This window comes from Xenopus tropicalis, chromosome 2 (genome assembly GCF_000004195.4).
Source record: "Xenopus tropicalis strain Nigerian chromosome 2, UCB_Xtro_10.0, whole genome shotgun sequence".
Taxonomy (NCBI): Eukaryota; Metazoa; Chordata; class Amphibia; order Anura; family Pipidae; genus Xenopus; species Xenopus tropicalis.
In genome coordinates, this window is record NC_030678.2 from 20,334,279 (window position 1) to 20,360,201 (window position 25,923).

The 25,923-nt window shown below is 38.6% G+C and overlaps 1 protein-coding gene across 1 annotated transcript in view; it reads left to right on the top strand.

Moving 5' to 3' along the window:
• The window catches only part of tmprss15 (transmembrane serine protease 15), a 195,244-nt gene that overhangs the window by 166,369 nt on the left and 2,952 nt on the right, over nucleotides 1-25,923 (top strand). The window contains exons 19-22 of the mRNA XM_031896188.1: nucleotides 15,155-15,204; nucleotides 16,020-16,194; nucleotides 18,946-19,127; nucleotides 24,206-24,301. Of these exons, the coding sequence (XP_031752048.1) occupies nucleotides 15,155-15,204; nucleotides 16,020-16,194; nucleotides 18,946-19,127; nucleotides 24,206-24,301 (503 nt within the window). The remainder of the gene's footprint in view (nucleotides 1-15,154; nucleotides 15,205-16,019; nucleotides 16,195-18,945; nucleotides 19,128-24,205; nucleotides 24,302-25,923) is intronic.

Here is a 25,923-nt window from a genome sequence, read left to right on the forward strand (position 1 = left end):
TATTGGGTTTATTTAATGGTTAAATGATTCCCTTTTCTCTGTAATAATAAAACAGTACCTGTACTTGATCCCAACTAAGATATAATTACCCCTTATTGGGGGCAGAACAGCCCTATTGGGTTTATTTCATGGTTAAATGATTCCCTTTTCTCTGTAATAATAAAACAGTACCTGTACTTGATCCCAACTAAGATATAATTACCCCTTATTGGGGGCAGAACAGCCCTATTGGGTTTATTTAATGGTTAAATGATTCCTTTTTCTCTGTAATAATAAAACAGTACCTTGTATTTCATCCCAACATGATAACAGGTTCTAGACCTGCTTTTGAGTCAACCTAGAAAATAACTAACTAAATAGGAACTGCATAAACAGTTGGGGTCACTGACACTCTGGGCCTTCAAAGAGAGCTGCTGAGCCAAGCCTGGCTAGTCGTATAAAACTGTGTAAAACTGCTAATATCTCAGAATCAGAGGACTATTCCAAATAAGTTTACATCAAATACTTTTTAGGCTTTAATACAGTAAAGGTGGCCATACATGTCCATGTAACATAGCCCCTTCATTTAACAGCGGCTAATATCCGCTATTCCTAGCATCCACTCCAAGCAACACCACCCTCTCTCAATCCTTTCACTCTGCTCTTACTATTACCCTTCTCTGGTTGTGACTAATTTACTACCTCCCCGAGCCTCTTAACCTCTAAGGAAGGGTGGATGGGACTAGGAAAGTAAAATAGTGCCAACCTCCTTCTGCTTTGCCTACTTAAACCCCACTTTTCTCCTTCAGCAAATTCACTACCGCCTACAATCCCTACAATCCCTTGCACCTAATTCCTCCCGTGTCCACTTCTTTGACCTGTCATGGCCCCATCCCTTCATTCCTACTGGGGCCCCCTATACTGTAAATAGTTGATTTTCTATGTATAAATGACAACTGCCAGGCTGCTTAATGTTGATGTAGGAAGACAGATGCTAAAGTAACATTATTGCACAATCAATTTGCATTCTATGACTCTATGGCTGTGTGCAAAGAACTGAAGGGATGTCATTGGACAATATGACTCTAAGCACTTATACTGCCTCTTATCAGCATTAAGCAACCTGAGGCCTCTGCTTGCTGTTGAGCTATGAATCCAAGCACCTGGGAAGTATCTGGAGAACTGCAGGTTGTCCCAAACTGGCTTGTTTAGTAAGAGAATGTAAATGGGAAATGAACTATATTCGTACAGTATTTTTCTGTTTGAGCCAACATGACTAATGTGTTGATCCAAACTGCTTGTCACACAGCACTGCAGCACACCAGATTATGAATAAAATCGCCTTTATTGAAGATTATGATCATAGTGACGATTCAGACATCCTTGATAAAGCTGTCGAAGCCAAACTGCCCCATTTTGCTTCGCTTAAAAATTAATGAAACCGTGGTAAAATGCACAAAATGATGATATTGTGCTAAAATCATTGGGGTTAATGGACTTTTTTGCTCACTTCAAATGCATTGAAGACATTTGGCATTTTCTCCTGCACCTAATACATTGAATAAATGTGTGGTTTTGCGCCCAATGCCTTGGAGTCAATGGACATTTTTTACAACGTTTTTTCTAACTCCAAGTGGTTTGGTCATGTTCTTGTATGTAATAACTGCTGAGAGAACCTTGGTCACCAGGCTGGATAGTATGTAGATAACATGCCTCCCGTGCTTTCCATTCCAGTTGACTTCCTTATGCCTGTTTGCTTAATTCGGTATTCTTTTCCTACCCATATTGGCACCTTTATTGTTAATGATGTGCCGAAGAAATAGAATATATGGGGTATTAAATTGTTTTAACTGCTTATACTGAGCCTTGGCAGGCGAGATTGTATTTACTCCATTTTGAAATGTCCTGTTTCAGTTTCAGAATCAAGAGGGGGATAGTTTTTGGAGAACAGAACTGTATAGTAATTTCTTAATGCAATTTACACATAATGTAGGTTACTGACCTGCCAATTAACTTGAAATTCAGTTGGACCAGTGTTCTTAGCTTCAATCATTAGAATGAGAAGGATATTCATTTCTAAGTCATTAATCTTATATCCTGATATCATTGGTAACTCTCTGATGATCAGGAGTATGTTGAAATGGGCAGCCTGGTGGAAGTTAGTGTTGAAGTATATTTGGCAAAAAGTCCTGATTTTTATCTTCTATCTTTAAATTTAAAGATGTACATATTCTGTGTTTGTTTCGTTCAAGCAAGATCGCAAAAATCAGTGGATATAGCCACCCGTATTGCCCCCTTCCCTTTAGGATGAAGACACACAGAGCTACTAGTAGCAGCTACTTGTCGTGGCTTCTACAACAGACAATGCTGAACATTTACTGATAATTGTCTCTACGTGTGTTTTAGCAGAGGAAATCTATGGCAGGGTATTTTCTGGCATTTAGTACCCGTGAAAAAGTAGCTGCTACTAGTAGCTCAGTGTGTCTTCACCCTTAACCAGTCTCTCTTCTCCAGTAACCAGGGGTGTGAGTCTGGGAGTGATCTGGCTTGACAGATTTTGGCAGACATTGTTTCAAAGTATTGGGGTTCCTCTTAACTAGAGCAATGTAAGCCCCCCGGCCTTTATTTCATGCTGTATATAACATGGTGGAATAGTATAGCATTGAGATCCTCAACTCTCACCAGCTGAAAAAAATCTGGCACAAGTTGCAGACTGCAGTGCCAGTGGCACAGGGCAGCCCTATTCTTACCAACTGCCATAGTGTAGTAAGTACAGTGTAGTGTTAAGACTTATGCCTGCTGGTGCTCCCCGTGTGTGTCTGAATTACCCACAACTCATTTTTTTTAATTTTTGCATTTTGCACCCTACCGTGCATGTCCAAAATGACTCCTTATGCCTGTTAGCTCACCTTTTAATGCTATGTTTATTATGTTTGCCTGGAAGGGTGCCAATAAACATGAATCCTTGCATTTAGAAGGTTAAGTGCAAAAGCTTTATTCTTCCAGCAGTTGTTTCTGCCAAACTGAAAATGTTCTATTAAAAAAAAAAAGGTTTTTACATGTGACTTTATATACTGTATATATGCACTGAGCCAACCAAATTGCTTAAAGCAGTGTTAGGCAACCTATGGCCCTCCAGTATCCATGCCACCAATGGCACATGAACTGTGGGAGTGGTAAAAGGACAATGGCAGATAGAAGTAAAAAAAAACAAGTATATATGCATTTAGCTTCTAATATTTCCATAAGACCAAGCCAACGGAAGGAAATGGAGCCATTGTGTCCATTTATATTTATTTATTCTGTTACCTATTAAACATTGCAGGGAGTGATGCATATTACAAGAATATTATGTAATATTTTTTTGTTCATTGAAGCATTTTAATAAATAAACTCAGGAAACACATTCCATTGACATATTACTGAATGGAGGAATGTAATGTGATGGTGTCAAAAGATACACTGGATAAATAATAATGGGAATACTGAGAAATGATTTCTGTGGTATTTATAAGAAATATACCTCGGTATCATAAAGGTTGTGATAGTGTTATATGTACTATGCTTGCAGAATTGTTGATCTACTTACACAAAGATGACTTAAGGTGGCCATACACGGGCCAAATTCAGCTGCCGATATTGGTCCTTTAGACCGATTTGGGAGTTTATCTGCCCGTATATGTGCATCAATGGCGGGCCTCTCATAAAATCAGTCAAATCTAGATCGAGCTTGTTTGATTTTTCCTTTGGATCAGGGACTGCATCGGCTCATTGACCCTTTACCTAGCTTTCCATCTCAATCCAGCAGCCTTATTGGTCAACCAATCAGAGCTGACTCTGCACTATTTAAACCCTCCTTCTACATTACTTCCTTGCCTGAGCATTAAGGTAGTTTAGGCTTGAGTATTGTGGCTTGGCCCTAGCTCTCACCCTCCCTTGCCTTCTTTTTGCTTCAGTCCTGTTCCCGCCTCTGTCCTGCTCCTGTCTGTTCCTTGTTCTAAGCCCGCTCGGTTCCACTCCTGACTTTTGGTCCTGCCTTGGTTATGTCCTGTTTCAATCTGTCCAGCTTGCACAACGTTTCAGGGGTCTCCCGTCTCTCTTCCTCAGGCAAAATCATAACTTGCAATAATGGGAAAAATACATCCAATAATAATGTAATGAACAGTTCTGTTACCCTTTTAAAAATATTCAGACAATTAAAGAGGCTTCTAGAAACCAAATATTTTACTATAGGGAAATACATCAAGCCTTCTATTATTTACAAATTGTCTCATATATTTTAATGGGTCACCAACTGTAAAACACGGCTTCAGAATTCAATAACCTTTATATAGAAACTCAGCCAGTGACCCTGAACATTTACGTTATATGTAAAACCCATGTCTACTGCCGCATTTCAATTCTAAACTCCAACAGAGTCTTTCCTTCAGCTGTACTAGCCGGCCTCATTGTACGTTGCTACAGCATGTGGTGCTCACTTTATAAATAATAATAGGAATTCACCCAGCATAGAAGCACCACCAGAAGCATTAAGGAAAAGCTGATTTAATCAAATCTCAACAAACCCGCAAACCATGCTATCACAAAGAAAAATAGAATCAAGCTGAAAACACAGTGCAGTGGAGGTACAGTCGATAGCCGCAGGCATAAAATGCTAAAATGTGGATCCCCCTTAAGCTAAGCAAGAGCAGGATGCTATCTATAAAACTATTTTTAGTCTTTTATTTATTATTTTTCATTTCCTTGTATGCGTTAGGCCAACACTCTGGTATCTATTGCTTACATGGCAGAATATTGTTTTAGAGACATTGCATACAATTCTGGATTGAGATATATATATATATATATATATACACAGTATACTGTATTTATGTTAAACAATGTTTTTCTTCCAATGTCAATGTTAGCAATTATTTTCTTGTTCCCTATGCACACACCGTCTTGTTGATATCTGGTCTCTGGGGCAATGTATTGTGATAGGGATTTCTGTGCTATTTTTTTATGACTGGTTTCACCTTTCGTTTTAACTTTCAGATATTGTTTGTCAGTTTCTATAGTTACTGCTCTAATAGCTTTTCTTTCGGTGTTATATTTCTTTTGCTCCGTACTTACCCTTACCCATATTAAATCATTTCTAACATACAAGATGTTTATTTTACTAAACACAGTGCAAAATGGCTACAGCAAAATCAATGGCACCATTTGTCTTTCCTTGACAGATGAGATTCTTTCTGTAAATACTATGAAATTCTGGAATCTGATTTACTGGTCTCTTGTATGCTGGTGTCACCTGTAAAATAGATTTAAAGAAACAATATTCGTCCTATTTTCTTTTTCTCCTAGTTGTTTTGGTAAGTTGGGTTGAAAAAAGACCAAAGATTGAGCTCTCCAAATGAACCCCAATGCACATATACACACACACTCACATTGACCAATCTATATCAATAGCCTTGGATATTCTGCTTGTACAAGAACTCATCCAGGCCCCTCTTATAGGCATTAAGAGAATCTGCCATTACCACATCACTAGGGGGCCGATTCATGAAATCACGAGTTTGAATCCTGAATGGGAAAAATTCGGATTGGATACGATAATTTCGGAAGATCGCAAATATCACGAAAAAAATTGTATTAGTCACAATAATATCGTATTGGCGATCTGAAATTATTGTACCAAACGAGTGTAAACAGTGGGAAAACCTTTCTGACTTTGATCCTTCTGGATTAAAAAATCTGCCCCTAAGAAGGGCATTCCCCAACCTCACTGCCCTCACCGTGAAAACCCCCTACGCTGCTTCAAATGGAAGCTCTGTTCCTCTAATCTAAAGGGGGGGCCTCTGGTGCGTTGATTGTTTTTATAGGAAATAAAAGCTCCTTTTCTGAAGGTAAAACAACCCCAACCCTGACAGTCTCACCTCATAGTTTAAATCTTCCATCCCCTTTACCAGTTTAGTTGCAGTCTCTGCCCTCTCTCCAGCTCATTAATATCCCTCTTAAGGATATTAAAGGACCAACTGAATTTTTTCACAAATTGCAAGCTGCTAATTACTAATTGATAGTTGTTTACAAAAAAATATCCATCAAATTCATACAAAATATACAGTACATACCATCTTAATGGCAAAACAAACTGTATGTTTTTGTTTTTATCATATGTTTCTGCTCATCACCATAACGTACAGTTAATGAGAAGTCTAAAATAAAAATAAGAATCCAGTTCTGGAAATAGTTATAGTTATAGTCAGTTTCTGTGCATATATATAAGCTAATTAAGTACATTTTTTTATACTTTTGTAAGTTCATTTACTTCTTCCCTGTTAAAATGGAACAATACAGTCTAGTTATTGATAAGGCTTATAGGGGGACCAAATGAATTCTTTAAATTTTTTTTCTAAATTTGATTACAAAAATTTAAATTTAAATTTTTGTGTTGACTATTTTTTTTCCTCAATGACAAGCATACAGTATTTAGTAAAACTCCATTTGCTCAAATGAACAAATAAAAAACTCAATGGCTTTAATTCACTGAAGAACAAAGGTCAAATTTCCGAATTTGACTTTTTAAAAATAAAATCCCAAAATAAATTAGCTTAAAGAGATACTAACGCCAGAAATTAAACCTTTTTTACAAATTTAATGAAGTATTTGGCCAATGCTTTTACATTACCTATCTGATTCCCCATGTTCCTCTATGAGGGGGCGGCCATATTTGTGGCTGGAACTGACAGGCTGAGAAGGGACAGTCAGGTTGGCAAAACAGTCAGGGCTGCTTTTGTAAGTAATTGCTACTAAACCTATCAGTGAAAAAATGATAAACATGACCTATAGGTAACTTTTTATGAACATTCATATTTTGAAGAGAAGTTTTTTAGTGTCAGTATCACTTTAAAAGCTGAAAACACATACCCTATTGACTTATATTGAAGTCTGCCTGATTTTAGCAGCCACATTTTTTCACTTGAATTTTCAATCATTTTTTGAGTTGTGATAGATTGTGTAAGCCGCAACTGGCAACCTTGCTGCCCCTTGGGTGAGTGCTTACCAGTTTGTTGTGAATCCGCCTGGAGAGGACTTGACCAGGGGACTGAAGGTTGCTGCTTAACCAAATGAACTTCTTTATTTAATCCAAACAGTATGATATGCAGGTTCAGGTGTCTCTCCCCTTTATCCAAACCAGGAGATTCTCTTACTCCAGGTAATCTCCCCTCTTTGGGAATATGCTGTGACCTGATCTAGCCACTGAATGTACCTGAACTATGGCCAGTAATGCCGGGAGGTAATAACCTCACTGATATCCTTGGAGGGGCTTCAGACTGCCCAACTAAATACACTATCTACCCTTTCACTCCTAAAGTGACTATTAAAATGTCTAACTGATTTATCTAACTGGATCCTGTAGCTCGCCTCTGAAAGAGGTGAAGTACCAGGAGGAAAGACCACAAAATTTGAGTCATCCTCTTTTATATTACAGAACACCACCACCTAGTGGTTACTGCTGAATTGCAGAGGGAACTCTCTTTTAACCTGGAAAGAATAATTATCGTACACACACCACCCTTAGGTGTCCATATCCCACAAGGCCACCCACTGGTTTGCCTGTCTAAAGGGGAACCCAGTCTGAGGGGCCCAAATCTTGGTGTCCATACATTAATAGCTGAAGAAGCCACTCGGATGAGTGGTGAAACGTTTTCAAGAAAAACTCAAAAAAGTCCAGTTGTTTTAGACTTAATTCTACTAGATACTGTATATCATGGCCTGGATGAATGAGAATCTTCATAGACAACATTAATGACCATATAAATTAACTCCACATTACTAAAATTATATTTTATGAAAGACAGATGTCCTACATAACAGAATTTTATGTCAGTGTATATGAAAGATATTGTATATGAAATAATAGAAAAATCATGTGATTGCAGAATTCTTTAAAATACATTGATCCTGATATACAATGAAACAATATGCATAAAGAATGGTTGCTGGGCTAAACCGGTCAGCCTAGAGTCACGTGCAGTCCCACCAAATAAGTTACGTAAGCTTCCAACAGTAAATAAACCCTGAAGAATGATTGAGTGTGAAAGGACCCAGTCCTCTGTGGAGGCTGCTATGATTAAGTAATTCTTTATTGTCAAAAGTATGAGCAGTCAGCTGTGGCAGGTGTTATTGCCTAGAGAACTCAATATATTTTCTTTAAAGAAATTTCTTGGAAATTGGAAAATACAGCTAACTACTCCATGGGGAACACGACTGAAGCCATCTCAATGTAGATTGAGGGAATGGCAGTGGAAAGGTGTATGAGAAACTACTGAGATGAAACCTGGTTAAAATGGGATTGTTTCTGTGCTCTGTTTCTTAGTTTGCCATTAACTGTACCAAGATCATTACTTGCACAGAAAGCATTTTCAAACCTGACCTGGCAATAAAATTTAGTATTTTTCCCAACTGTTATTCCCTGGACCACTTAGCAATAGGGGGGGTGGAGAAAACTTGAAAGACTATTATCTGTCTTTGTTTACTTGTTTACTTATTTCATAAGTATGGCCAAAAAAGACACCAGACTTATTGAATGGTGGTGGGAATCAAGGAAAATTAGCTTTCACCTAGGGTGTATTAGTGTATGTCTTTGTCAATCAGAGGCATGGCCTAAGTGGCCAAACTGTTGGCACATCTAGGGGCTGATTTACTAATCCACGAATCCGAATCCCGAATGGGAAAAAATCGGATTGGAAACGGTGTGACTTTTTCGTGTTTTTTTCGACTTTTTCGTCGCCGTCACGACTTTTTCGTAAATTGTTGCGACTTTTTCGTAGCCGTTATGACTTGCGCGAATTGTCGCGACTTTTTCGTAGCCGTTACGACTTGCTCGTATATTGTCACGACTTTTTCGTATTGAGCGCTCGTAAACGGCGGGCAAACCTTTCAGACTTTGCATGATTTTGGAAGCCTCCCTCACTCAATGGCACTCTGCAGCTCCAACCCGGCCCAAGGAAAGTCTCCCATAGGGCTCAATGGCACTCTGCAGCTCCAACCCGGCCCAAGGAAAGTCTCCCATAGGGCTCAATGGCACTCTGCAGCTCCAACCTGGCCCAAGGAAAGTCTCCCATAGGGCTCAATGGCACTCTGCAGCTCCAACCCGGCCCAAGGAAAGTCTCCCATAGGGCTCAATGGCACTCTGCAGCTCCAACCCGGCCCAAGGAAAGTCTCCCATAGGGCTCAATGGCACTCTGCAGCTCCAACCTGGCCCAAGGGAAAGTCACGATACTGAAGCTTGAATGAATCTGAAACTTTCGTACTCGGCGCGACGGCTACGAAAAAGTCACAACAATTCGCGCAGGTAGTAATGGCTACGAAAAAGTCGCAACAATTTACGAGCAAGTCGTAATGGCTACAAAAAAGTTGCGTCAATTTACAAAAAAAATCGCAAAATACTGATCATTATGAAAAAAACGCATTCGGACGCTTTTCGGACGTTCATGGATTAGTAAATGTGCCCCCTAGTCTAGTGCAAATAGAAAATGAGCTTTAATAAATGGCTCACTGGTTGAGTTATGGGATTTTGGGTCATGAGGTTGTAGAATAATTTCCTCAAGATGACTCTAATGTCAACTCCTTTTTCCTCTGTGCTTTAAGCTCCAATGTACGACAGTGACTTTTTTCTTTCTTTAATTACTACATACAAATAACCCATAACACAACAAAGAATGAAAGTTCTAATGTGAAAAGTTTCCTTGCAGCTCATGAAACACAACTTGCTAGATTAAGCCTTTATCCCTGTGCCTTACCCTTTCTAGAAATTTAATCTGCCTATTGTTAAAAGGATAAGCGTTTTTTTTTTCCTTTTAACGTCTACATCGACAGGGATATGTTCACTTTATCAGTATCCATGGAAACCCATTCATTGAGATCAGTATGACAAATCTGTCGAATTTTGATTTAAAACCCATTGTCCGCGGAAATCTGCCGGATTTGGAACGACTGCACCGAAAAGAAAGGGGGGTGCTCCCTTTATCACGAAATTGATTTTGCGGGGGAGATATGTGTATTAAGTTGAGGAGCTGGAATGCTATTTGCACTTAGTTCAATTACGGCCTGATAAGAAAGAGAGGAGGCAGATTAGCAGGACAAATTGTATTTGCTAAATCAAACCCGGTAATGTTTTGCTGCCAAGTACATTATCTGGTGGGAAACCGTAAATTGCCGTCTGTCGCTTTGTCAGTTTATTTGCAGAGGACAATGTCCCAAATCCTTGCACTGGCGGCACCTGTCATGCCGACGGAGTGATGGAATCCATCTAGAACTTTTTTTTATTAGCTGAATACGGCACAGTCAAACCCTATTTGAAAAAAAAAAAACGAAGCAAAATATGTAGTTTCCTGTGCTCTTTTGTGTATTATTTTTCATCTTTTTTTTTTTATCCCGGGCGCTTTCATAATGAGAAGAAAAATCCCAAATACAATGTGTTTTGTGTATATGTGAACAGGTTATTGATTACCGTGTTGCTTTCTTTTCGCCTTCTGCCTTTATTTCTATTCTGCAATAACATTGCAGTATTTTCTATACATGTGGGAATACAATACATGCTTTGCATTGTGCTGGAGTTTAACCTCTGTGTAAGCTATTCTAATACCAGGCACTCCGACCTGGAATTTGTTAGCTTCTACTGATCTCTAGTGGCCGCCGGGAACATTGGGATGAAGGGGATGAATACAAAGCAGCAGCCTCTTTATGTTTAATTTGAAGGAAAAATCAATTCTTGGGGGGGGGGGGAGAAGTCATTATTATTGTTATCATTATCCTCGTCTTCTACGCCACGATTATTATTCTTTTGGTTATTTATTGAACAGATTTGTCCTACACGTGAGATGGGGGGACTAATCAGAAGGGGTTAATCCTAAATGCCGGTCGGTTAGAGCTGTGAATGTGAATTACTAGGCTACAAAATCATGCAAATGACTCTTCGCTGCATGGACTGGTTTTTAAGTGGAGTCTGTCTGCAGCTGCGGTTCAATACTGTACATGGAAATGCCTGACTGAGATGGCATTTATAGCGCAAAAGCAAAGCTGTTTAACCACCATTTAACCCTTTACCTGCATAGGATCTGGAATGCTTTCAATATTGAGAAGCATTATTAACGTAGAGCCTATAATTTTGTGTGTATCTACTTTGAATGCCTACATTGAGTGTGACTCACATGCAGCTAAAGGGTTAAGGCTTTAAGCAATTTTTAACCCCCAAAGATCCCAGGTGCACCTATCCTGCAATAATGAGGGTTTCTTTTTCTTTTTTCCCACCTCCTTTTCATCTTTGCCATGTTCCCACTCTCACTGTCTGTTTCATTTGTTGCTAACCTGTGTGGCTAATGCAGAGGCACGTTTCAGTCTTATCCTCTACAACAAATAGTAGCCAATCAGAAACATCATTTTATTATTTAGAGTCTGCTGGACCAATTAAAAGGAACTGCTAATTGGTTGCTATGGGTTACTGCACAGTAGAATAATGTACCTGACCCATGTTACAGAACTAACCTGTTTCTATGTCCCCTTCTTGATCTTATACTTTTTTTTCTTGTCTCTCTAGTTTTCTCATCCTCCCTTGTTTCTCTGTCATTTTTTGATAATTATCCATTGAACACCATCTCTTGAATCACCAGAAAGCTCCAATTAGAGAAATGACTCTAGTAAGAATGGAGGTAGAGAAGGCAATGACATCATCTATAAAGTGAATTTATCCCAAAGCAAATGGATATTTGGAAATACCAGTATACTATATTGAAAGTACAGGTATGGGACCCGTTATCCAGAAACTCGTTATCCAGAAGGGAAGGCCATCTCCCTAATACTCAGGTATAATCAAGTGTCTCTAACAATAAAACAGAACTAGAGATGAGTGAATCTCTCCCGTTTCGCTTCGCCATAAAATTCCCGAAATGGCAAGAAAATTTGCGAAACACATTTGTCACGTGATTTTTTTGTCGCCCGCGTCTATTTTGTTGCCTGCAGCAATTTTTTTGTCACTGTGGCAAATTTTTTTGTTGCCCGCGCTTGTTTTTATGTGACCACGGGCAATTTGATGCACCAAATTTTTCTCTGGTGAATTTTCACAGAAGTTTCGCAAAACAATTCGCCAATGGCAAAATGCGGAAATTCACTGCGAATCCATGACTGGCGAAAAAATTTGCTCATCACTAAACAGAACCTTGTACTTGATCCCAACTAAGATATAATTACCCCTTATTGGGGGCAGAACAGCCCTATTGGGTTTATTTAATGGTTAAATGATTCCCTTTTCTCTGTAATAATAAAACAGTACCTTGTACTTGATCCCAACTAAGATATAATTACCCCTTTTTGGGGGCAGAACAGCCCTATTGGGTTTATTTAATGGTTAAATGATTCCCTTTTCTCTGTAATAATAAAACAGTACCTGTACTTGATCCCAACTAAGATATAATTACCCCTTATTGGGGGCAGAACAGCCCTATTGGGTTTATTTAATGGTTAAATGATTCCCTTTTCTCTGTAATAATAAAACAGTACCTGTACTTGATCCCAAATAAGATATAATTACCCCTTATTGGGGGCAAAACAGCCCTATTGGGTTTATTTAATGGTTAAATGATTCCCTTTTCTCTGTAATAATAAAACAGTACCTGTACTAGATCCCAACTAAGATATAATGAATGCTCATTGGATGCAAATCCTATTGTGCTTAATTAATGTTTAAATGTTTTTTTTTAGCAGACAAGGTACGGTGATCAAATTGTGAAAAGACCCCTTATTCCAAAAAAATCAGATCCTATGCATTCTGGATAACAGGTCCCATACCTGTCTATCTAAGTAGATCCAAGATGCTTTCAAAAGCTTCAGCGTCTCCAAACTTCTATTTGTTTTGGGAATATTGGCTTTATAGACAATGTCATCACCTTCTCTGAGTTTATACTTCCTAGATTAATTTCTCTAATTGGTATATCCCACTGGTACTTAGAATGTACATTCCATTTCATTACCCTCATTCTTGTCCAATCTTTTTGTGCCCTAGATTATGAGTTTGAGGCAACAGAAATGATGTGGCAACAAGATGTGACCCTATAGTATATGTTACATATAAACATGAAACACCAAGATACTATAAAATACAAGTAAAGGACCTGTTATCCAGAATGTTCGGGACCAAGGATATTCTGGATAAGGGCTCTGGTACACGGGGAGATTAGTCGCCCGCGGCAAAACTCCCTGCTCGCGGGCGACTAATCTCCCCGAGTTGCCTTCCCTCTGCCATCCCACCGGCGAACATGTAAGTCGCCGGCAGGATGGCAGACGCGGCAGCGCGATTTCGCGCAAATCGCCGAAAAAGCCTCGCGAGTCTTTTTCGGCGATTTGCGCGAAATCGCGCTGCCGCGTCTGCCATCCTGCCGGCGACTTACATGTTCGCCGGTGGGATGGCAGAGGGAAGGCAACTCGGGGAGATTAGTCGCCCGCGAGCAGGGAGTTTTGCCGCGGGCGACTAATCTCCCCGTGTACCAGAGCCCTAAGGGGTCTTTCCGTAATTTGGATCTCTATACCTTAAGTCTTCTAAAAGATCAATAAAACATTAATTAAACCCAACAGGATTGTTTTGCATCCAATAAGGGGTAATTATATCTTAATTGGGATCAAGTACAGGTACTGTTTTATTATTACAGAGAAAAGGGAATCATTTAACCATTAAATAAACCCAATAGGGCTGTTCTGCCCCAATAAGGGGTAATTATATCTTAGTTGGGATCAAGTACAGGTACTGTTTTATTATTACAGAGAAAAGGGAATCATTTAACCATGAAATAAACCCAATAGGGCTGTTCTGCCCCCAATAAGGGGTAATTATATCTTAGTTGGGATCAAGTACAGGTACTGTTTTATTATTACAGAGAAAAGGGAATCATTTAACCATTAAATAAACCCAATAGGGCTGTTCTGCCCCAAAAAGGGGTAATTATATCTTAGTTGGGATCAAGTACAGGTACTGTTTTATTATTACAGAGAAAAGGGAATCATTTAACCATTAAATAAACCCAATAGGGCTGTTCTGCCCCCAATAAGGGGTAATTATATCTTAGTTGGGATCAAGTACAGGTACTGTTTTATTATTACAGAGAAAAGGGAATCATTTAACCATTAAATAAACCCAATAGGGCTGTTCTGCCCCAATAAGAATTATTTATATCTTAGTTGGGATCAATTACAAGGTACTGTTTTATTACTACAGGGAAAAAGGAAATCAGTTTTAAAATTCTGAATTATTTGATTAAAATAGAGTCTATGGGAGACAGGCTTTCCGTAATTCAGACCTTTCTGGATAACGGGTTTCCGGATAAGGGATCCCATACCTGTATTAAATCAGACAATTGCAAACATTTTTCAAGCCTTTCATAGCTGCATATACTATCTGAGTTTTACAATCTGTCTTCATTCCAGCCTTAGTACTATATGCCTGAGATGCTCATAGCCCATATACAGTAGAACTGCTCAGAAAGATGGTTTTACACGCAGATGTGGAATAATAGCTGGAAGCTATGAGGACATAATAATTACAGTGCATATTTTCTGTTTCAAGGGAAACCATGAATTTAAAAAGTTAATCTCTCAATGCAAATGTTGACTTCCACAGAATGTAGAAAGATATTGTACTGTGTGAATGCTACGATTGTTCCATTCAATAGAAATTGTACGAGAAATTGTACTATTTAACAAGAAAATAAGGATTAAAGTGGGTTTTAGTGAATTTACATTAATGGGGATTGTGTAATTAAGGGCACTAAATTTGCCCAGGAACAGTAACTGATAGCAGCCAATCAGCGGGAAGCATTTACAGATCACCTCTTTAAAAGCAAACATCTTATTGGTTGCTATGGGTTACTGCTACTGGGCAAACGTAGTGCCTTTTATTACATATGGGGGAAAGAATTTTATTTATGGGTGGCTGTTTGCTAAGCCACATGATGCTTCCATGAAATACACTGTTGTGCAAATTTTTAGTTCTCTATTAAGCATTCCACCCCTGGGGCAACGGCACTAAACCCACAGCACAGGCTTTTGCTAAGTACCCATGCGTATTAAATTGTGCCGTGAAGCTTTTAATATGAAAAAGAAGCAGATAGAGAAAAAAATACAACTTGTTGTATTTATGTTACAGTGACCAGTGTGCCAACCAGTCTGTTATTCACATTCAGTGTCAACAAAGAGGTAAGTTATGATTTATTATATAGAGAAATGACTTATAAATAATAGGAATGAAACTATAAAGAAAGAGACTTTCTTTGACAAAAGGGTGATATTTTCTTATGCAAAGTCAATTAATAAGTGGTAAGGGAGTTATTTTTGAATTCCTGACTTGGGGGCAAGTTTTGGTTGAATAAAAACAAGATTTCCTACCAAATAAAGCCCCCTGTAAGCTGATAGTGTGCATAGAGGCCCCTAATAGCCAATCTTAGCCCTTATTTGGCTCCTCCATGAACTTTTATGGTACTTGTGTTGCTCTCCAAGTCTTTTTATATTTGACTGTGGCTCACAAGTAAGAAAGGTTGGGGACCCCTGTTATAGAGAAATACTACCTAACCGAGTAAGAGATATAGAGATAAAGACAGATACAGTACAGGTATAAGACATGTTATCCAGAATGCTCAGGACCAAGGGTATTTCGGATAAGGGGTCTTTCTGTAATTTGGATCTCCATACCTTAAGTCTACTAAAAAATCAATAAAACATTAATTAAACCCAATAGGATTGTTTTGCATCCAATAAGGATTAATTATATCTTAGTTGGGATAACAGGTACTGTTTTATTTCTAAATAGAAAAAGGAAATCAGTTTTAAAATTCTAAATTATTTGATTAAAATGGAGTCTATGGCAGACGGGCTTTCCGTAATTTGGAGCTTTCTGGATAACAGGTTTCCGGATAAGGGGTCCGATACCTGTACTTGGACAGATATTATTGGTTATTTTGAGAGCATGAGCAACAATTGTTACTTAAATTCTGATATTTTTTTTTTCTCTTTAGAATGCGGAAAACGCCTTGTGCCCATCAAAAGCGGTTCTAAGATCGTGGGAGGAAGTGATGCGGCATTAGGGGCATGGCCGTGGATTGTCTCTCTGTATTATAATGACAGGCAAACATGCGGTGCTTCCCTAGTAAACCAAGAGTGGCTTGTATCAGCAGCGCATTGTGTGTATGGGTATGCAGCTATTAATTACTATGTACATTTAGGGGCGTATTTATTATGCTGTGTAAAACTAATTCGCCGAAAAAACGGAGTAAGATCGCCATCTGAACGCCGGATATTACGCCATTATTTTCCATAAGTTCCGGTGGAAGAAAAAACGCGTAAAACAATTACGCTGATTTTACGCTGTTTTTACGCTGTTTTTACGCCATTTTTACACAGCGAAGCCTGGCGATGTGTAGCGAATTTTCTCGCTGTTTTTTTACACAGCATAATAAATATGCCCCAAAGACATTCTGGGGCGTATTTATTATGCTGTGTAAAACTAATTTGCCGAAAAAACGGAGTAAGATCGCCATCTGAACGCCGGATATTATGCCGGATATTACGCCATTATTTTCCATAAGTTCCGGTGGAAGAAAAAATGCGTAAAACAATTATGCCGATTTTACGCCGTTTTTACGCCATTTTTACACGGCGAAGCCTGGCGATGTGTGGCGAATTTACTCGCTGTTTTTTACACAGCATAATAAATATGCCCCTCAGCCACAGTAATGAAATTATTAACATTAAAGAGAAGGGAGGATAATAGGCCACTGTTCATATCTTGATGAAAAACTTATAGTATCCGTACTGCAAAAAGTTCAGCCATAACCCAAGATCATATCCACAAAAGGACCTTGAATTGTATATATTTATAAAACCCCGTCCCAGGAGAGCTGCACAGAAATATCAGTAGTGATGCTGTATATGGTATCAGTGCGACAAGGGACGGTGGTGGGAATGAAAGGCCTTTATTAACGCTCTACAGTTCCCCCCCCCCATACAGTTCAGATGTTAACATGCACTGGATCGTACGGATAAACCACTTGAGAAATGAAACCCATTATTGCTGATGACCTGATAGATACATAGCAGCAGTAATGCAGTCGTGATCAGTGTTTAAGAGACATGATATGGATTATGGCTGTTCTGTAATGTCTGCCGTCGCGCTGGAGACACTAAAATGATCCATTATAGCAATTCATTTTGCAACTACAATTACAAAACAGCCATATCTTTTCATTCCAAGTAGAAAGGCATACAGCTCACCGCACTGCCAATGGCTGATATCTCTATTACCAGGGAAAGAAATATTTATCAGGTGAGAAACAGGAGATGGGCTTCTCTCTTACTCACTCACATATATACATATATATATATGCTTTTTATTTATAATAGATATTCCTCTATATGTAATAAAAGGTAGTAATAAGCGAAATTCACAACGAATTTCCTCATTTTGTCATTGGTTGATTCTTGCGTGAAACGAGTGGAAACATTTGACGCCAAAAAAATTGCATGCGACGCACACATCAATAAGAAATTGACACGTGTCATTTTTTTTGCCGCGCCAATTATATTTTTTTACGCTCTACATTTTACACGTTTCAGAAATTTTACACCGTTTCACAAATTTTTCCAAAGTTTTGCTAAATTTTCGTGAAAGCGAAATGTGACAGATTCGCTCATCACTATTAAAAAGCCCAGGAGCAGTAACCCATAGCCACCAGTACAAATAAGATGTTTGCTTTTAAGCACGTGACCATTGAATTCTACCTGCTGATTGGTTACTATGGGCTACTGCTCCTGGCCAAACAATTCCTTTTAAAAAACCCCATTTGATTTTTAACCTATTTATTAAAGAACAAGAAAAGCCCTTACAAAGGCCCCCCTCGTCAACTACTATAAATCTGTTCTGGCACCTAAAGGTTCTCCTACCCCTCATATTAATACTGGTTATAAAAACAGCAGAATAGCAGGGTTGGTGGCCACCGCCTTCTGTGAATCCAAACAGTTTAAAGGAATGCATGTTTTTGGTTTTTTTTCAAACTCCTCAATTAAGAGAACTTTTTCAGCACTTAGTGATATCCCCCCCCCCTTCCAGCAGCCGATCAGCAGAACAATGGGAAGTGAGCAAGATAGCAGCTCCCAGTAGGTATCAGAATAGCACTCAATAGTAAGATATCCAAGTCTGGCTTGGGACTCCTCCAGTTACATGGGAGTAGGAGAAACAATAGGTTAGCTGAAAGCAGTTCTAATGTGTAGTGCTGGCTCCTTCTGAAAGCTCAGACTCAGGAACACTTTACTGCTGCGATGCAAGTTGGAGTGATACCCCCTCCCAGCAGCCGATCAGCAGAACAATGGGAAGGGAGCAAGATAGCAGCTCCCAGTAGGTATCAGAATAGCACTCAATAGTAAGAAATCCGAGTCCGGCTTGGGACTCCTCCAGTTACATGGGAGTAGGAGAAACAATAGGTTAGCTGAAAGCAGTTATAATGTGTAGTGCTGGCTCCTTCTGACAGCTCAGACTCAGGCACACTTTACTGCTGCGCTGCAAGTTGGGGTGATACCCCTCCCCCCCTCCCAGCAGCCGATCAGCAGAACAATGGGAAGGGAGCAAGATAGCAGCTCCCAGTAGGTATCAGAATAGTGCATCCAAAAATTGTAGCAAGAATAGTTGCGGGCGTCAAAAGAAAGGTTGCGCGTCCAAAAATTGTCGCAAGAATAGTCGTAGGCATCAAAAGAATAGTCGCTTGTCAAAAGAATAGTCGTGGGTGACAATTTTTTTGCCGCACAACTATTGAAAGAGCAAAACGGGACAGATTTGCTTATTACTAGTTACAAACCTAGGGACGGTTGGGAGGGACTCTGCATCAATTAAGGAAAAATAGTGTCATCATGTCTTCATTATTAATGTAAAAGCCGTGCCTTTATCTGCAGGAGGAACTTAATACCATCCAATTGGAAAGCAAGACTAGGCCTGCACACCAATCTGAATCTGACCCAGCCGCAGATAGCAACTCAGATGATTGATCAGATTGTCATAAATCCACAATATAATAGGCGCACGAAAGACAGTGATATAGTAATGATGCATCTGCAATTCAAAGTGAATTATTCAGGTAAGAGGTTTACTGATCAGTTTTCTGGCTGTGCTGATTAATTATAGAGACCGGGCAGAAGCACTAATATCTCAACATATTTATGCACAAATATAACTGAATCGGGCATGTGGATATTGCAGCACAAAAACACTCTCTACAGAACAACGCTGGGGCTGAAACTCACAGCATGTTGCACATCTTAAAAATGTTAATTTTTACAGAACCATTTTTATATATATTTTTTTTTAGAGAAAAGGAAATCACTGCTTGGAAATTGGTTTCTCCAATCATGCACAATTGAGAATAAAGCATAATTGCTTTTTGAATACTGTCATCTTGGGTAATTTACCATTATCTTTATGTAATAAGGCTATTGAGACATTAAGTGCTTGCTGGTGTGTATTAGATTGATGTATATTATAGAACTAAAAAGACAAATGTATGCTTTATAGTTAAAAAGACTAAACGTCTTGCAAAGCCAATGGCTGGATACTCAACCACTGTACCAACAATGCTTTGAAGATATGGCACACAGAAATAACTTACGCTATATTATAAATTAACATAAACACAAAGGATTGGATTATATTCCTCAAGCAGTAACCCATATCAAGCCAATAACATTAATTCTATATCATTGCCAAGGAAACAGCCTGTTGCTGAATTAGAAGCTTTAGGGCTCTGGCACAGGGGGAGATTAGTCGCCCGCGACAAAACTCCCTGAACTCCCAAATCGGCGAAGTTGCCTCGCAAGGCTTTTTCGGCGATTTGCCAAAATCGCGCCACCGCGTGTGCCATCCCGCTGGCACTTTCGCCGGTGGGATGGCAGGTGATGGCAACTCGGGGAGATTAGTCGCCCGCGAACAGGGAGTTTTGTCGCAGGCGACTAATCTCCCCGTGTGCCAGAGCCCTTAGGGTGAAGACACACGGAGCTACTTAGTAGCAGCTACTTTTTCACGGCTACTGAATGCCATAAAATACCCTTCTTTGGACAATATTGGAGAATTGCCTCCTTGGAGAATTGCCTCTGCTAAAACACACGTAGAGACAATTATCAGTAAATGATCAGCATTGTCTACTTTAGTAGCCATGACAAGTAGCTGCTACTAGTAGCTCTGTGTGTCTTCACCCTTAAGGATATGATATGGGAAACAAGCATGAAATAGATATTAAGTCAGAAAAAAGTGTGGAAGGGAAAGAGTTATGAGCCCGGAGGTTTTAGCATTACTAAATCTGCTCCAAGAATTTTTTAGATAATGGGCCATATTCAATTAGATGAGAAAACTTTATTTATGGTTTATCACGTAATAACTTCAATGAAGTCTATGGGAAAATATAAAATTGAATTAGGAGATTTTTTTTAATCTAATTGTACCTGTCCTTTAATTATATCTGAAAATGTTCATCATAGACATGGTTTGTGGAATGTCTCTGTGGAGGCAATGAACAAACATACAGTAGGAAGGCTGCAGTTGTATCCCTATACCCTCACTTTCATGTTCATCTCATTATTTCTGTCCCACCACGTTCCTTATGGTCCCTAGGCACCACCCCCTGCACCTCTCCCCCAATCAGCAACAGGAGAAAGCTTTTTATAGACCCGGCCTTGCTTTGTTTTTTGCCTGAGCAATCAGGTTCTGTTGTGAGAGAGTTTAGCATTTGTGCTTTAGTTGTGAAATCTGCCTGTCTGACCCTGCTAATTCCTAACCCTCTGGTACTGAGTTGTTGCTGATTCCTGTGTATGATTTGTTTCCTACTATCCCCTTAGTCTCATCCCTTGGTGCAGTGTCTCTGATTTCTGTGTAGGAACTGCCCTAACATCTGAACAGGTTCTGCCTCTCTGTGTTACTGTCTTATCAATGCCTGCACAGTTCTCTAGCCAGTAGTCCAGGTATCAGACCCCTTATCCGGAAAGGCCATCTCCCATAGACTCCATTTTAATCAAATAATTTACATTTTTATAAATGATTTCCTTTTTCTCTGTAATAATAAAACAGTACCTGTACTTGATCCCAACTAAGATATAATTAATCCTTATTGGGGGCAGAACAGCCCTATTGGGTTTATTTAATGGTTAAATGATTCCCCTTTTCTCTGTAATAATAAAACAGTACCTGTACTTGATCCCAACTAAGATATAATTACCCCTTATTGGGGCAGAACAGCCCTATTGGGTTTATTTAATGGTTAAATGATTTCCTTTTTTCTCTGTAATAATAAAACAGTACCTTGTACTTGATCCTAACTAAGATATAATTACCCCTTATTGGGGGCAGAACAGCCCTATTGGGTTTATTTAATGGTTAAATGATTCCCTTTTCTCTGTAATAATAAAACAGTACCTTGTACTTGATCCCAACTAAGATATAATTACCCCTTATTGGGGGCAGAACAGCCCTATTGGGTTTATTTAATGGTTAAATGATTCCCTTTTCTCTGTAATAATAAAACAGTACCTTGTAATTGATCCCAACTAAGATATAATTACCCCTTATTGGGGGCAGAACAGCCCTATTGGGTTTATTTAATGGTTAAATGATTTCCTTTTTTCTCTGTAATAATAAAACATTACCTGTACTTGATCCCAACTAAGATATAATTACCCCTTATTGGGGGCAGAACAGCCCTATTGGGTTTATTTAATGGTTAAATGATTTCCTTTTTTCTCTGTAATAATAAAACATTACCTGTACTTGATCCCAACTAAGATATAATTACCCCTTATTGGGGGCAGAACAGCCCTATTGGGTTTATTTAATGGTTAAATGATTCCCTTTTCTCTGTAATAATAAAACAATACCTGTACTTGATCCCAACTAAGATATAATTAATCCTTATTGGAGGTAAACCATTCCTATTGGGTTTAATTACTGTTTAATTATTTTTTTTTAGTAGACTTAAGGTAGGAGATCTGAATTACAGAAAGACCCCTTATCCAGAGAACCCCAGGTCCCGAGCATTCTGGATAATGGGTCCCATACCTGTACTCATTACAGGGGTGTATTCAGTGCAATCACCCTGCAGCCTGTTCTTGGGTGACCGACTTCTACATGATTTTAGATCTGATTTAGGGCTATTTTATTTTTTTTTTAAGATTTGTTGTGGTTTTGTCGCATAATAATTGCGTTTTTTTTCTACAACAAAATCATATTTTGGCACAAAAAATCTAAATCATGAAAAAAATTACATTTTAGTAAATGCCCCCCAAAGAGTTTTAATATGCTTCTTTGCACATATAAATACATGTCTAATATACAGTATGGGGCACATTTACTAATCCAAATCCCGAATGGGAAAAAATAGGATTGGAAACAGAAATTTTGCGACATTTTCGTCGACATTGCGTTTTTTTTTTCATATTTTGCACTATTTTTTTGTCGCCGTCATGACCTTATCGTATTTCACGCGACTTTTCCGCCGCCGCCGCGATTTTTTCGTATTGAGCAATTGTAAATGGCGGAAAAACCAATCCGATCTTTTCGCGACGGCGGCGAAAAAGTCGCAACAATTCGTGGAAAGTCGTGACGCTGACGAAAAAGTCACGACAATTCGCAAAAAAGTCACGACGCCGACGGAAAAATCGCAAAAATACCAATCATTACGGAAAAAACGCATTCGGGCGCTTTTCGGACGTTCGTGGATTAGTAAATGTGCCCCTATGTCTCGAATTATTTTTCTTTATTAGCTAAACTGTGAGTCAGAAAAAAGCAAAAATAAACCCATCACAGTACAGTGCTCTGGTTATTGCTCTTTAGGGTCTTAAACAAAGGATTTCACTTGTCATCTGGTATCCAGCAAGTCAATACAGTATGTGCTTAAATGTCCTGTTTTCTTCCTCTGTAAACTTTCTTTTTAAAATGTGCTGAAATAGAAACCACCTTTGACATTTTTGTTTTGTATTAAAGCAACAAAATGCCAGGGGGACTTGTTTACTAGCAAAAAAAGGGCAAACTTAATGTATATGCAAAAAATAACCATGGATTTCAGATGTATGCCGTCAACAAAAAATCACATAGTAACAGAATTATAATAACTGATGAAGAGCAGAAATATTTAAAGAAATTCTTATTAATTTGGAAATAAAAGTACAGGTATGGGAACTGTTATCCAGAATGCTCGGGACCTGGGTTTTCCGGATAAGGGGTCTTTCTGTAATTTGGATCTCCTACCTTAAGTCAAATCATTCAAATATTGAATAAACCCAATAGGGCTGTTCTGTCCCCAATAAGGGGTAATTATATCTTAGTTGGGATCAAGTACAGGTACTGTTTTATTATTACAGAGAAAAGGGAATCATTTAACCATTAAATAAACCCAATAGGGCTGTTCTGCCCCCAATAAGGGGTAATTATATCTTAGTTGGGATCAAGTACAGGTACTGTTTTATTATTACAGAGAAAAGGGAATCATTTTTAGAAAAATTACAATTATTTGCTTATAATGGAGTCTATGGGAGATGACCTTTCCGTAATTCGGAGATTTCTAGATAACAGGTTTCTGGATAAGGAATCCCATACCTGTGCAACAAACACAAGTATTGTTACAAAGAGATTATATGGATAGAACTAGTGTAAATGGGGGGGAGATTGAGATTCTAAATTCATAATGATCTGTCCATGGTTTCTAGAGGCAGCTTGTTAGTAAACTATATTAAAATATGGGAAACTGCATTTAACTGTCCAACAAGTTATTCATGTCTATACATATACAGATTCTTATAGATTAAAGCTCCTAATTTCAAGGCTAAAGTCAGTAGAGTTTGTATTCTGCAAGAAAAAAAAATAATAAGGAAAGAGTTGGCTTATTTACTAATTGGCTTATTTACTAATTCTACATGAATTTGACATGGGGGATCCATTGGATTTACATAATGGTTAATTGATTTGTTAGTAGACTTTAGGTATAGAGATCCCTTATCTGGAAAACCCCAGGTCCTGAGTATTCTAGATAACAGGTCCCATACCTGTGTTACTTCTTATATTCTTAAATCTATCATGTGATTTACTCTCAGTTGTACATATATAGTATTGTTATTGTTACATACATATTTAAAAAAGGCTGACATTCTAACCATTAAATGGATCTTTTCTTCCTAGATTACATTCAGCCTATATGTTTGCCAGAAACAGACCAAGAATTCTCTGTGGGGATAAATTGCTCAATAGCTGGATGGGGCAGAACACAAAGTGGAGGTAATTTACCTTTTATAATAAATATCCTGATAGCTCAGCCTTATGTATGCCTTCTGCCATCTGACGGTATAAAACTGGCAATTAAATCATAATAAATATGATATATTTGAGATGTTTTATGTTGCCGTGGTGCTACTTGTGTTTAAAAAATATATAGAGAATGTGGGACCAAAAACTTATTGTAACACCTATGACCACTACCCACAGCTCTCAAATGAGAACTAAATTCTCTATAGCATTAATGATTCAGGCCTTCAAAGTTGTGTGAAGGAGATCTTCGTCTTGGATTTTGTTAGGCGTGTCAGTGACACTGAACATGCTCAGTATGGTCAGTGGGCAGCTGTTGAGAAGCTAACCTTCATCACAAATCATCAAGAGGAAAATATAGTATCTAATGCCATAGACGCTGATGACTACAGGCTGATTAAATGATTATGAAGAATGCAGTGGTTTCTGAGCTGCTATGTGCTAATAATCTACATTAATTACTAATAAGCCTTGTGTAGTGACTTTTATAATCTATATATAAGTATATTGTGAGTGGGTCCCTCAGCTCAGGTAAGCGACAGAATCACAGGACATGCAATGCGAATCAGCAAAATAGAAGTTGGGGAGCTTATAGGGCACCTTTAGAGGCCCAGCTCTGCACTACTAATGGTCTGTGGGCTCCTTGGGCTGGTACTCTCTTTATGGCACAACATGGTTTTTATGTTGGCTCCTCCTTTCCCTGTATGATAGTGGGATAGTGGGGTCTATTTATTTTAGGAGAGTGTAAATGACAAGTTAAGGAAGTCTACAAAGGTTTGTAATACATGAGTAGACTTTATGGAAAAAGCAATATAATGATATGTTTGGGCTTTTATTTATGAAAAACTGTGTGTATGAATGTATTTGTCGTTTGAGAGAGTTATAATGGCTGCTTCTCATTGCACAAAAGTTCTTTATTAAAGCCTGTCCTTGGTTCCTTGGTTTCTACTACTAGATTTCCTTTATGGTGCACAGGGTATTGCATTTATACGTTTATTAAAAAACCATTTATGGATTACATTACTTTTACCTGTTAACTTCTGTGTATGTTTTTTGTTCTCTATAACCAATTGACAGTTAGAACAGCAATATTTTGTTTTATAATTTCTGTTAAATCCTGCACTACACCGATGAGCCCCAAAATGGGCAAAACCACGCCGTAGTTGGGGATCTGATCAGCTATTATCCTAGCTTTTGCTTTAAAAACCCTATGGGGCACATTTACTAATCCACAAACATCCGAAAAACGTCCGAATGCGTTCTTTCCGTACTGATCGGTATTTTTTCGATTTTTTTCGTCGCCTGCACGACTTTTTCGTGGATTGTCGCGACTTTTTCGTCGCCGTCGCGAAAAAATCGGATTGGTTCTTCCGCCATTTACAATTGCTTAATACGAAAAAATCGCGACGGCGGCGAAAACGTTGCGCAAAATAAGATAAAGTTGTGACGGCAATGAAAAAATTGCGCAAAATACGAAAAAAACGAGACGGCGACGAAAAAGTTGCCAAATTTTTGTTTCCAATCCGATTTTTTCACATTCGGGAGGTTATTCGTGGATTAGTAAATGTGCCCCTATGGGTGGAGCTCTTTTGGAT